Raw genomic sequence first — 14,791 nt, 5'->3', positions numbered from 1 at the left:
TTATATGAAACACAGTTTTCCCTTCAGAAGTTTTCTGAATTGACCAAAAACTCCATGATGCCCTCTGCTGGGAATCTAAGGAAATGCAGAAGAGCATGGGGAATTCAGACAAAAAGGTTCACGAAATACAGTAGAACTTCAGAGTTGCAAGCGCTTGTTATGAACTGGCCAGACAAGCCACTCAATCACACCTCATTTGGAAAGTGAATAATCAGATAGCAGCACAGAGAGAGAGTCCACCCCATTCCCTCAGCAAATGCAGTACAGTACTGTGTTAAATGTAAACTGCTTCCAAAAAAAAAAAAAAAAAGAAAGGATTAGCTGGATTTAAAAAAGGTAAGGAAATACTTACCATGGTTTTCGTATACATTAAAATGGTTAAAAGCAACATTTTTCTTCTCCACAGTGAAGATTCAAAGCTGTATTAAATCAATGTTTGGTAAAGAACCATAACATTTTGTTCAGGGTTACGAACAACCTTCATTCCCGAGATATTTGTAAGTCTGAGTTTCTACCAGAGCTAGCGTATACCATGTCCTGGATGGTAAGACTGGTGGGGAGGGCAGTGTAGGGATTTTTATTGGTTTGTTTTTTTGTAGATTGTAATATGCATATTGTTATTTTAAATAGGTACAAAATAGGTATTGTTTTATCAGACATTGTCATATAGTAAAATGTCATAGATCTCTGTTCACACAGTATCACAGTAATAATGAATGGCCTGCACTAACTGTGTGATCCAAAGGCCACTAAAGTCAATAGAAATATTTTCATTGACATAAATGGATTTTTCAACAAGCTCCGAGATATTTTCTCCTGGGGATTTCAAAGAACTTGGCGAAGTTCAGTAACTATTAACCATAAGCTTAAAAAAATAAGCAAATAAAATGCACTTACCACTTCTGCTGATATTCTTCCAGGGTACAGGTTGAACCTCTCTAATCTGGCATGCTCAGTACCTGACCGGTGCCAGCTGAGAGAATTTGCCAGACCACAAGAGGTCAATATTGTCTAGCACATTACTAACACTTCCACTACTGACTGGGGTCTTAGAAGACATTTAGGGGTAAATTACAGCGAAATAACAGCACAGAACACAGTGAGCCAGGACTGGTGGCTGTTAACAAACTGTGGGACCACAAGAAACTTGGCCACCCCCATAATAAGTGGTTATCTGGCTAACTAAAATGTTGCTGTATTATGGATGTTGCCAGATTAAAGAGTTCTGGATTAGAGAGTTTCAGCCTCTATAGGTGAAAAATTAAGTCCTTTGGGCTGGATTTTGCAGTAGGATGTAGTTGTAAAATGTATGATGGGAGTCAGGAGAGTGACTGATAATCAGCTCTGCTGCAGACATCCTGTATGATCTGAGGCAAGGCACTTAACTCTTCTGTGCCTTACTTTCCTTCTGTAAAATCTGGGAAATGGTAGTTCCCACTCTCACAGTAGTGTGATAAGTGTTAAATAAATGAGTAATTACAAAGCAATTTGTGCTTGTAAAATGAAAGGCTCCAATAGGGCTGTCCTTAGACATATGTGGCATACACAGATACATAGGGTATCTGAAAACCTGGGCCCCTCGTTAGGACAGCAGCTAAGAGCAGGTCAGCTCCTGCACACCCAGCATGCGTGGCAGTCCCCTTAAGTGGGGCCATAATCCCCTAGCCAAATGTGCTGACACGGCACATTCTGCATGCAGGCGAGGATATGGGGTCCTCTGCAGGAGCTGAGTCTCCATCGCTGTGAAGTGGACTGAGTGGCTCAGTGTTTTTTTGCTGCCTCATCCTTCTCCCATCCCCAGGTTGCACACAGACCACTCTAGGAGTGGTGGCTGTGCTCCCTCGACATGTTGGCTAACAGCAAGTTACGCATAATGGCACTAGTTTAAGAATACTGTGTAGGGCCCCATAAATCCGAATGACAGTCCTGGGCACTGCAGAAGTAGAGAGTTGTTATACAGTAAAAACTTGGTTATCTGGCACTTGGATAACTGGCAGGTTTAGCTAACCAGCATGCCATGGGCTGGCTGCTGCAGGGCTGGTTGCATGATCAGGGCCAGCTGCCTGGCCGGAAGAGGGTGGGTGGGGGCAGAGGCAGAGCAGGGTCAGATGCCGGCCCCAGCTTGAATTTCTGGCACATTTTATTCTCCAGCATCCCCAATTCCCCAGGGATGCTGGATAATAAAGCTTTTAGTGTACTGTCAAACAAATAGCAAATGCTATGTTTTTAAACACATTAATCACAAAACTACAGCTTCTAAATTAGTCAGAATGCTACTTAGAAGGAAGAATCTGTGAATCAGGGAGCCTTATGATCCTTTAGATTTAACTGTGTGTTTTAATGCATATTTGTCTGTATTGATCAAAAAACACTTGTTTCAGGGTTTTCAGAGGGGAACTAAGTTAATGTGGTCAAACTACTGTGATCAGAGCTCAGTGGCTGTGTATAGATAGATACGTTTAGAAGAAAAAGACGGGAAATATGTTTGGTGATGCATTTGCTTGAAACCACAATTTACAGTAACCATATATGAGAACTCTGCAATAATTAGTCCATTTTTCCTTTCTGTTCTAGGCTTTCCCTTCATAAATCAAGTTCTGAAGAAAGCTCTGTAGGTCAGTATGTTTCATTTCATTTGATGGTTCCATGTTTAAATTTTAAATTGCTTTAAGCTTTGTGTATGTTGGGTGTGATTTCAAAATAACTCAGTATCCACAATCCAAATCTTGTGAAAGTTGTGGGGAGGGGTTTGCACTTTTGCAAATGTGGTGCAGCATGTACAAGTGGCAGATAGCTCCAGTCCAGCTAATACTGTCATTTTGAAAATATGCAACTTGTAACTTTTTTCCTCTGAGTTGCAAATGCTAGGATGTTAGATAATTGCAGGTTTGTCCATTTTCCTTCATCACACTACACCACCTTGTTCCCCCCCTCTCCTGCCAACTTTTTAAATCATTTGGCAAAATTTACCAGCTGTTCTCCCTTCATTTTTGATGTACGCTCTATAGTTTTTTAAATAGCATATTTTTATTTCAAAGTTTATTTTTCAGACTGCCCTCTTGTAGTTCATTCCTGTAACTAACTCTGGTACACATTAGCTGGACCTATAAAATCCTGAGCCTTTTGCTAAGGCTGTTTTGGCTTTATTCCTTCTAAGGCACGCTCGATTTAAACTGAAAAAATTAGAAAACAAATAAATAGCAAGAGTCACAGATAAAGTTAATGTTCTCAGAGCATTTCTCATGCAGACCAGCAAAGGGAATATGTAATAAAATAACATTCCTTATCTGAGTTGGGGCTTAGTCTAAATAATTGCGCCTCAGCTAAAGAGAATTAAAAAAATCTGTAAAAATACAGCATGATTTGATGTGAACAGTTAAGCAAATGCCAATGTGAACACAAAAGGGTCTGTCTTTTATAATTCAAAAAATGCTTCTTTGTAACATCTCAATCCTCCACAACCATCCTTCCTTCCAAATAATGGACATTTTCTTTTAGATGGCTAGATTAGTGAAATTCTTGTACAGAGGAAATTCAGAAAATGAGCAAATTTGGGGAATTTTTCTTTCTTGCTGAAGTTAAATGCTGAAGTTTTCGAAGAGGAACATCTAATTTTCGTATTAATGTTCATTTCCTGTAAATTTTTCTTAAGGGAAAACAGACTGGAAAAAGAAGAATAAGTATTTTTGGCAGAATTTTCGAAGGAACCAGAAAGGAATAATGAGACAGACTTCGAAAGGTAAAGCCTTGAAAGACACAGTGACGTCCGGCACTAGAAGCGAGCCTCTACCTCCTTAAAATCTAAGAAACAAGTGTCAAAAAACCAGAAACTAAACCAGCATTGCAGTAAATGGGCAAATATGGATCTATGTAGGTCTAATCCGCTAGATGAATATATGATCAGACTCAATTTATCCTTTAATTGCACCTAATCATCTTCATTCTGTTAGGCCTGAGATAAGAGATCACAAGGCCACCAAAGCACAGCCTTGGTGGAATAAAAAGGGATCGGATGTTATGTATGAAGACTTGCCTTTCTCCTGCCCCAGGATTTCATATAGTAGGGCAGCTAGACCTACATCTTCCACTAATAGAGCACTCTTATCTCCTACTGACTTCAACAAGCCACCCAGAACCTTGCAGAGCAGGCTCCAGATCCTGCCCCCCACTGGGAGCTTGAGAGCCAGGTGGCTTAAGGAACAGTTAGCAGGAGGCTTCGTCCTTCTTTGGCTCTGCATTTACTTCTCATGTTAGATTTAAGGATGAGCTCAGCACGGCTCTGCATAGTGCCAGTCTGCACATTTAAGAGGGATGAAAGAAGCGTGTCTGCCTGAAAATGAAAAAAACGCATTCTTCATCTACCACTTAGGTTCTCAGGGCTCCTTTCCCAGTTCGGCCCCACAGGGGCATGGAGCATAGCTCTGTTCTGTCTTAAAAGTCACACCAGTGCAATGATGCTGGAATGCAGATGTGGAGGCGGGAAGATGCCTTCAAACGCATTCTTTCCTGGTTGGATCATGGTGTTGTAGACAGATGCCTCCCCAAATTGCTGGAGAGGCACTATGAATCTGGTAAAAGTATGCTAAATGCAATAGGGCTCTGTTTTAGGGTATAAAAAATGTCTTTAGAAGTAACTTATCAAGACAGGTTGCTACACTGGTTGCTCCTTTGCAGCTCTGGTGACTTGGAAAAGTGGTCCCAATCAATCATGTTATATACACGTTACAATTTTGGCAACATCTGCTTTCTTCTTATCAAACTATGCTGACTTCAGCACATAAGGTAAAATGTTTACTGTAAGTGGAGGCACCTGTCTCCATCACCCTGAAGGAATAGGGCGACCCCCTTTCCTGTGTTTTCCAATGGAACAAAAGTGGCAACCTGCAGGTACTGTGTTGTTACACTGCATTCCCACTGCCTGAGGCAGTATCAGTCACAAGGTTGTGGCAGCCGCAGTTTTTTCCCTACACGAGTCAAATTGTTGTCAGATTGTGGGAGGATCTATCCAGACTTGCCTGACCTAACCGGGTTCTGGAACAGAAGCAGCCTTACCAGTGCATGTTTCCAAACACTCCCCTTACAGTACTGAGTTATTTTATGTGTGTGTTTCTTATCTTCTTTTATTCTTCAGGAGAGGATGTTGGTTATGTGGCAAGTGAGATCACAATGAGTGATGAAGAGCGGATCCAGCTCATGATGATGGTCAAAGAGAAGATGATCACCATTGAGGAAGCACTTGCTAGGGTATGGATGCAACAAGTTACCCATGATTCACTCTCTATCCCAACTTCCTTGAAGAGGATGCTCCGTACTGTCATCTGTTGACAGTAGTGTGGTGGTTTTTTTCTGAATCGTGCAATGTTGTGCAAAGTATAAAGTGGAGCGTCACAGCATGTCCACGGAATATGATAGTTCTGGCACTTTGCCGTAAAGTCATGGGGCTGACTCCACAGTGGAGGCTGAGATTACACTTTCAAACTAAATCAGAAGTTTCAAAGATTTTTAATTCTGTTAAAAAAAAACCAAGTATGTTTTTGGGTACAAAATTTCTTGTGCTTTGAGGCCCAGCATATACATAGTCCTGAAGGAGGACAAGTGCCTTCGCCATGTTTGGAAAAGAATTAAGCTGAGATATTGGTTACAATACTGAACGCCAAACGTGCCTAATACGCTTCATTTCACTAATTTCAGAAAAATACCCCAAAGTCAAAGATTTGGGTTCGTGACTGTGCCCATTAAGCACGAGCCCATTAGGCATATTTTTAAGGAAAAATATGAGGAGTAGTTTGGACTCTGAAGCCTTAGTGAACACCATAAAGCAATGCTGTGTAACTTCAGAAGAGGGTAGACCCTGGGTGCATCTGGTGAAAGCTAATCGCATGGCTGCACGTAATTGAGTGATTGTATTGTTTTTAATCCTAGCCTCCGTCGTAGTTGCATTATTCACTATCCTTTCTCATTGTGTAGTGTCAAACTCAGGTTTGGTCTGCACCTAAATTTGCCATAGTGGTGCCCATGGAGCGGGTGGATTTACTGCTGCCACAGAAAAACGCCTCCCATCACTGTGACAAGTAGATGCGCTGTAGCGGCATAGCTGCAGCTGTGCTCCTGTAGCTCTTGTAGAGTAGATGCCCCACAGACCGAGATTCGCATGTGTCAGGAATAACTTGTATTGTATTTACCTGTGAGGGGCACTGCGTTCATGATAGGGTTGTTAATGTTTAACTGGTTAATCATGAGCTTCATTCTGCAGGGATGAGGCTTACCGGTGGGGGTTGAAGTAGCCCCCGCCCGATGACAGGCAGAGGGTTGCTCCAGCCCCGTGTGGCCTGTGGCAGCTGGAGGGGGGGGCAGGGGCGGCGTCAGGCCTCATCTGTGGCAGACCAGGGTGCACCACGGGTGGGGACTCTCCAGCTCAGTAGAAGCAGCCCCTCGTCCATGACAGGGAGTCCGTTCCAGGCCAGCCAGGCTGGAGCAGCCTCCCCAGTCCCCACTTTCCCATTTAATCAGTTAACCGGTTAAACTTAACGTTGAACTGGTTAACTAACTAAACAGGATTTTACATCCCTAAGTCATGGCAAAGTATACATAATAACATAGAGACTGTGGTGGTTTGTAAAACAATAAAACTAATAGTCGTATTGTGCAATAAATGGAGGCAGAGTAGATGTATCAGTGCATCTTGAAATAAATATATTCTAAGTATCACTCACGTGCAGTTAGATTATTTCAAAAGCTTTCAGCTCGATCTGAACTGTGGGAGCTTGTTCCTTCTTTTAGAGGATAGCATACAACCATTCAGTGCATGTTTCTGCAAGCCCTTTTCCTGGTGAAGCTCCCCCACCTGAGTACTGGCATTGGTTAGGATTTAGTACCACGTTCAGGCTCCCACGGTAAATACCCACCTGAAATCTTGCATCAACCGATAGCTTACAAATAAGCATAATATTTCATGTGACGGTCCCTCATTAGGATACCTTTCTGTGTTGTACTGTTGCAGTTTTTATCCTTTCGTGCTAGGAGAAGGTAGACAGACATTTTGGCCTGAGGGCCACATCAAGATGTGTCAATGGAATGCAAGACCACAAATGCTCACAAAATTGGGGTTGGGGAGTGAGAGCTTTGGCTTGGGGATGCAGGCTCTGGCACAGGGATGGGGAAGAGGAGTTTGGTGTGCAGGAAGGTGCTCTGAACTGAAACCAAAGGGTCCAGAGGACTGGAGGACATTCTGGGTGGGGGCAGGGGTTAGAGTGCAGGGTTGGGGCTCTACTGGGGTGGAGCTGGGAAAGACAGGTTTGGGGTGTGGGAGGGGACTTTGGGCTGGGACCAGGGGATTCGGAGGACAGGAGGGAAATTGGAGCTGGAGAAGAGAATTAGAGCGCAGGAGGCACATGTTTGCAGGCTTCAGCTTGCATTTACCTCCTCAAGCAGCTCCTAGAAGCAGCCTCGTGTCCTGTTCCAAGTTGGCTCTAATTTAGAGGCACAGCCAGACAGCAGAGTGCACTGCCCCATCCACAGGAAACATGCTGTGCAGCTCCCATAGGCTGCAGCTCCAAGCCAATCAGAGTTGTGGGGGTGGTGCTTGGGGGAACACCACATGTAGCCCTCTGGCTGCTCTTAGGCATAGGATGCAGATGGGGGATTTGCCACTGCAACAGGAACCATGAGACATGTTGAGCAGGGCAAGGCCCCAGATCCTGCTCCCCAGGGGGAGCTTGAAGGCCAGATACGACTCACAGGCTGTAGTTTGCCCCACCTCTCTGCTGGAATGTACGTATTCATTAGCTTATCATTATGCATATGCTTTGATCAGGGAGTGTAATTCCCGGTTGAAGAAGACATATCTATGCAAGCTGTAATCCGGACAGCCCACTAAGCTTAATGAAAACCCTTTCAGCAGTTTTCAGGGACTTGTTGTTAAAATGAAGAAAGATGTGTTGTTGTCCCAAAATACACTGACTGATGTGAAATGTTCTTTGCCATTTTTAACATATAAAAGTCCAAGACACACAATATATTATGTTAATGGAGCATTAAGGGTGATATTTGCATAAGAGCCAAGAAATTCAGTGTTGAGGTTGCCACATCAATGACACTGTTGCTGCGCAAATACATGATCCCACAACATATATGGTGTTGTGGAGTTTAGGTTATGGGAAAAGATATTGTTTAAGCATAGAAGGATACTCATTTCCATTCTGTCTTATTTACACACACACTTCCTTGAGTTAGGCTGGCAAAGAGGAGGATGGTCCGGTCTTTTATCTTGTATGTATACAGTGTTGTAACCATGTTCTTGCCAGTAGCGAGACACGGTAGGTGAGGTAATGGCTGTTATTGAATCAGCATCTGTCGGTGAGAGAGAAGCTCCTGAACTTTACGCAGAACTTTTCTTCACGTCTGGGAATGGTACTCAGTGCGCACAACTACATACAAGGGTGCGCTGGCAACCGTGCCACAAAGGCAAATGCAAAAAGCTGCAGTCAGCTCTCCACTGCTACGATGCTCAATATCCCCGCACAATCAGCTGGCTGGGGGGGCAACAGGGGCAGATGCATTGGGCTGTGGAGATAAAACAAATGGGCTTAGAGCTCCCAGCCACCACTGTTGCTGCTACTGCAGCAGTATCTGTGGCTGCCCTGAGCCCTTTAAGTTGCTGCTGAAGCATCACATGGCACGCTCCAGACAGTGCTGAGAGTTAATGGAGGGCCATGTTATGGTCCAGGCAGTGCTGAGGGCTGGTTGCCCCAGCCCCATCACTTCTGTTCAAAACCCCACCCCTTCTGAGAGTAGCGCAGGGTCCCCTCCCACCCCATTTCACCCCAGGGCACAGCCAGGTTGTTGGCCCTTTTGTCTACCACACACCTTTCAAAATCCTTGGGTCCTGTCACAGCTTGTGGTGCACACCATCCAGTGCACTGATTACTCCCATGAGGCATTGCAAAAACTTCCCAAAAGGAACCGCCCTGGTTGGCAACAAGTTGCATGTGGGATACCTACCCATGGTGCATTCTGCTCTGCATTGATACAAGCACTCCTGGGGAGCCCTGCGTACACAATGATCCAAGTATGTTCACACACCTGTGATATACAAACTACAGCAACTGTATGCTGACTTCACTTAGGTAGAGTAGATGTAGGGTAGATGTAGCTTCAGATACTCTGATTACCTTCCCCAGACTTTGAAAAGAGCTCTGTGAAGCTCCAAAGCTTGTCTGCTGAAGTTGGTCTAGTATTACCCAGCCACCTTGTCTCTCTTATATGTTTTTGGTGCGTAATATGTCCCATTTTCTAACAGTATATGAAGTCATGTAATTAAGTAAATTGTTGAGATTGGTAGTGTAATCTTAACACAAACAAATTTCTTATTTTTTCTGCAATTCTTTCCCCTTTTTGTGTGTAGTAATAAAGTACAACATATATTCTACTTGTAGTTGCACTGCTTCCCTCTAGTGGCCCAAATTACTGGAAATAAAACATACAACGGTGATTTTATCTCGTTTCTTTTAACAAATGTAGGCCTTGATCCAAAGCACTTTGAAGTCTATGACAATCTTTCCCCTTGTGTCAGTGGGTTTTAATCAGGGCTGTAAACCAGGAACTGACGTAATTTTCAAACCTGGATTTTGATGGCTCTATAATCCATTGTGCACACAGATGGTTACTGAAATTTGAAAGAGGACTAGACTCATGATGCAGGCACAATAGGTGCAAGCAGAATGATGGAGTGTCCAACTTCTGTCCCCTCCTTGAGAAAGCAACCTTTTAGAAGTTAGTTCTTTTCTGTAAAATAATAAAGGTAATCATTCATTTTAATTTCTTTGTACGGGAGGTACAAAGATTACGCTGAGTTAGCCTTATGCAGTGCAAAGTATTTCTTTATAAAAAATGTGTAATGTTCGTCATGAGAGACACAGTTCACCAGTTAAAATAGACCATGTTTCCAGATCACTACTTCTTTTGATTTTTGGGTCATTTCATGAAAACACTTTTCCATTTTAATGTAATGAGAGGTTAAAAAAGAGAGAAACGCACACCAGAAGTTCCGTTTTTCTCATCTTTACGACAGTATGGACAGAAACTGAAAGTTGCTGTTTGTTGCTTTCCAACAGGTTTATGCAGGTCTGGTAATTTAGTATACATTGAGTAAAATGTTTTTCTTTCTTTCGTTCATTTCAGCTGAAGGAATATGAGGCGCAGCACAGGCAGTCAGGCATCATAGACTCTGCAGATTGGCCTGACAGCTCATGCCCACCATTTGATGGATCTTCTAATTGCAACGTGAGTAGTTGTCTTTCTAATCACTACCCTAATGCAAGAAAACCATTTATTGATAGTCAAACATATCTTACCTGACCAGATAGATTTATTCAGTGCAATCTTTTTGTGTCATGGGATAGATGCAGTGCTGCTGTCATCTAACCATTAGGAGATCTCCTGTATTGACTGGTGATCCTCAAGGGCCACAGACTTGAGCAAGGGTTGAAAATAACTTTCTAAACATCTTATTTTTTTGAATCCCCCTCTTGTAACTTACTGTTCAAAACAAACAATACCCTGGGCAAAATAACTGCCTGCTGTATAAAAAAGTTGTTTAGAACTAGTTTAGGCAATGGGACTTCTTTATCAAACTAAGGGCAGCCTCTTTGGCTGGTGTAAATAAAGTTCTATACAGCTCACTCGTTTAGACTAGCTGAGGATCTGGCTAGGACCTGAGTGCCCACTGTTGTCCAGTCAAATTGTTCCACTCATCCATTTGCTAATTCCCAACGCTGAATGTTTGCAATTTATACCAGACCCATAAACACTAAAACAGTTTTCTTGACTTGTTTTTTCACATCTGAGCTATGTAGTTAACAACTTGCCTTGTTTGTATGGACATCAAATAGTCTGTGTCACGCAATATTGAGTCAATTAATATTTGGAAGAATATCATTTTTGTAGACTTGTCTGTTTCCATCTGTTTGTCTAATTTAAAGTTCATAGATAAATCTTATGCCCAACAAATTTTGGCTCTCCTATTCAAACTTGTTGTATTCCACATAATTAAATCATAGACTCTTGAGACCATTTTCTGTTTTTTTAACCATGAATGGAATCTTTTAGTAAACTCAGTGGGAGGTTGGCTTCTCATTGCTAGTTGCTCAGAGAAATGCTATGTCGTCTTATTTGGAAATTTCAAAAAAGGGGAACTGCACAAAAATGGGGAAACTAGTTAAATGGAAATGAAAAGAGATGGTCTAAAAGTGAAATGCCTGCAAGCAGCATGGAATTTGTTTAAAAACACTATAGCAAAAGTTCAAATTAAATGTATACTTCAAATAGCAAAATATAGCAAAAGGACAAAAAAAGTGCAATTGTGGCAAAACAACAAAGTAAAAGAAGTGATTTGAGACAATAAAAAAAGAGCATTCTTTAAAAATTGAAAGTTAAATCCTACTGAGAAAAATAGAAAGGAGCATAAGCTCCAGGAAGTCCAGTGTAAAAGTTTAAGACAACGCTATTACTAAGAGACAAAATTAGTTCTTCGCTTCAGTCTTCACGGCAGACGATATGGGGAAGAGTCCCACACCTGAAGCATTCTTTTTAAGTGACAAATCTGAGGAACATTCCTAGATTGAGGTATGAGTAGAGGAAGTTTTGGAAGAAATTGATAAATTGTACAGTAATAAGTCACCAGAACCAGATGGTATTCACCCAAGAGTTTGGAAGGAAATCAAATATGAAATTGCAGAATACTAATTGTGGTATGTAACTTCTTTGCCAGATGACTGGAGGACAGCTAATATAATGTCATTCTAAAAAAAGGGTCTAGGGCCAGTCTTGGTTATTACAGACTGATAAGCCTAATTTCAGTACCTGGAAAATTAGTTGAAACTACAGTAAAGGACAGAATTGTCAGACACAAAGATGAACACATTTTGCAGTGATTAGTAACAGAGTGGTAGCTGCGGTCGTCTGCAACCTAACAAACCAAACCAGCAGTCATATAGCACTTTAAAGACTAACAAAATAATTTATTAGGTGGTGAGCTTTCATGGGGCAGACCCACATCTTGAGATCTGGAAATAGTGCTGAAACAAATCATGTCAGACCATTCTGATAGCTTTTTTTGAGACTAGACTTTAGCAAGGCATTTGACACAGTCTCGCATGATCTTCTCATCAATGAACTAGGCAAATACAACTTAGATGGGGCCACTATAAGGTGGGTGCATAACTGGCTGGATAACCTTCTCAGAGAGTAGTTATTAATGGTTCACAGTCACTCTGGAAGGGCATAACAAGTGGGGTTTCGCAGTGATCTGTTTTGGGACGAGTTGTATTAAATATCTTCCTCAACAATTTAGATACTGGCATAGAGAGTATGCTTATTAAGTTTGTAGATGATAGCAAGCTGGGAGGGGTTGAAACTGCTTGGAAGGATAGGCTCATAATTCAAAATGATCTGGACAAACTGGAGAAATGGTCTGAGGAAAACAGGATGAAGTATAATAAGGACAAATGCAAAGTACTCCACCTAAGAAGAAACAATCAGCTTCATACATATAGAATGGGAAGTGACTGTCTAGGAAGAAGTACTATGGAAAGGGACTTAGGGGTCATAGTGGACAACAAGCTAAATATGAGGCAACAGTGTGATGCTGTTGCAAGAAAAGCAATCATGATTCTGGCCTGTATTAACAGGAGTGTTGCGAGCAAGACACAAGAAGTCATTCTTCCGCTCTACTCAGCACTCATTAGGCCTCAATTGGAGTATTGTGTCCAGTTCTGGGCTCCACATTTCACGAAAGATGTGGAGAAATTGGAAAAGGTCCAGAGAAGAGCAACAAGAATGATTAACGGTCTAGAGAATATGAGCTATAAGGGAAGACTGAAAAAACTGGGCTTGTTTAGCTTAGGAAATAGAAGATTGAGAGGAGACATGATAGCAGTTTTCAACTGCCTCAAAAAGGGTTACAAGGAGCAGGGAGAAAAATTGTTCTCCTTGGCCTCTGAGGATAGGACAAGGAGCAATGGGCTTAAACTGCAGCAAGGGAGGTTTAGATTAGACATAAGGAAAAAATTCCTTACTGTCAGGGTGGTTAAACACTGAAATAAGTTACCTAGGGAGGTTGTGGAATCTCCATCGCTGAAGATATTTAAGAGCAAGTTAGATAGACACCTATCAGCCATGATGTAGATGGTGTTGGGTCCTGCCAAGAGGGCAGGGAACTGGACTCGATGACCTCTCAAAGTCCCTTCCAGTTCTAGTGTTCTGTGATTCTTTGAATTGGCATGATAAGTGTATAACAGAGGGATACAAACAAACAAAAAATTGAAATGAAAACTGACATATCAGATACATAGGACAGAAGTGGGGGCAAGGAGCAGGGATGAGGGGGGAGAAGATTACTTACTGCAAGTGTCTATTATGTTAAGTGGCTTGCCTGAGATCGCTATGAATATTAAAGATGGGGAAACTGTCTTTGTAATGGGTAAGGTAATTGCTACCTCCTTTGAGGCCAAGGAGCAGAAAGGAATCTAGGAGTCATAGTGGACCACAAGCTAAGAATGAGTCAACAGTGTAATGCTGTTGCAAGAAAAGCAAACGTGATTCAGGGATGCATTAACAGGAGTGTTGTGAGCAAGATTCGAGAAGTAATTCTCCTGCTCTACTTGGTGCTCATTAGGCCCCAGTTGGAGTATTGTCCATTTCTGGGCACCGCATTTCAAGAAAGACATGGAGAAAACTTAGAAGGTCGAGAAAAGTATAACAAAAATGATTAAAGGTCTAGAGAACATGAGCTATGAGGGAAGACTGAAAGAACTAGGCTTGTTTTGTTTAGAAAAGTGAAGACTTTAAGGGAACGTAATAGTGGTTTTCAAGTACCTAAAAGAGGGTTACAAGAAGGAGAGAGAGAAATTGTTCTCCTTGGCCTCTGGGGCTAGGACAAGGAGCAATGGACTTAAACTGCAGCAAGGGAGGTTTAAATTGGACATTAGGAAAAACTTCCTAATTGTCAGGGTGCGTCTACACTTTCATTCCTCTTTTAAAAGCCGTATGCAAATGAGGGAAATGGAAAATGCAAATGAGGTGCCAATTATGCAAATAGGCACCTCATTTGCATTTTTGATTTCCTTCATTTGCATATCTCTTTCAAAAGAGGAATGCAAGTGTATACGCACCTTCAGAGTGGTTAAACACTGGAATAAATTGCCTAGGAAAGTTGTGGAATCTCCATCACAGGAGATATTTAAGAGCAGGTGAGAGAGACGTCTGTCAGGGATGGTCTGGACAGTGCTTGGTTCTGCTGTGAGGGCAGCGGACTGGACTTGATGACCTCTTGAGGTCCCTTCCAGTTCTAGTGTTCTATGGCAATAATTGCAAATTAATGCATATTAGAAAACAAAATTCAAAGTTTCCAAACAAAATGATGAGATCTGTTAGCTGTTACCACTCTAGAAATAGATCTTTGTGTCATTGTGGATGTTTTCTCAAAATATCCATTCAGTTTTTTGGAGGCAGTCGAAAAAGCTGACAGAACGTTAGTAACCATTAGGAAAGGGATAGATAATAGGACAAAAAAAATATCATGTCTCTGTATAAATCAATGATATTTCTGCACCTTTAATACTGTGTGCAGTTCTGGTCACTCTATCTCAGAAAGATCCATTGCAATTGGAAAGGGTAGAGAGAAGGGCAACAAAATGGATTATGGGTATAGAACAGCTTCTGTCTGAGGAGAAATTCAGAAGACTGGGATTCTTCATTTTTGGAAAGTCCTACTAAACCTATTCATGATAGAAAT

At 41.9% G+C, this 14,791-nt stretch overlaps 1 protein-coding gene across 3 annotated transcripts in view; it reads left to right on the top strand.

Moving 5' to 3' along the window:
• The window catches only part of SASH1 (SAM and SH3 domain containing 1), a 200,033-nt gene that overhangs the window by 101,431 nt on the left and 83,811 nt on the right, over positions 1–14,791 (top strand). For 2 of the 3 annotated variants that reach the window (XM_074990417.1, XM_074990415.1), the window contains exons 5-8: positions 2,575–2,615; positions 3,653–3,739; positions 5,132–5,244; positions 10,180–10,281. In XM_074990417.1, the coding sequence (XP_074846518.1) occupies positions 2,575–2,615; positions 3,653–3,739; positions 5,132–5,244; positions 10,180–10,281 (343 nt within the window). The remainder of the gene's footprint in view (positions 1–2,574; positions 2,616–3,652; positions 3,740–5,131; positions 5,245–10,179; positions 10,282–14,791) is intronic. The other variant, XM_074990416.1, reaches the window with a different exon arrangement.

Source organism: Carettochelys insculpta, chromosome 3 (assembly GCF_033958435.1).
Source record: "Carettochelys insculpta isolate YL-2023 chromosome 3, ASM3395843v1, whole genome shotgun sequence".
NCBI classification, from domain to species: domain Eukaryota; kingdom Metazoa; phylum Chordata; order Testudines; family Carettochelyidae; genus Carettochelys; species Carettochelys insculpta.
Note: the sequence above shows the minus strand (reverse complement) of the source record. Positions and strands in the feature narration are given on the sequence as shown.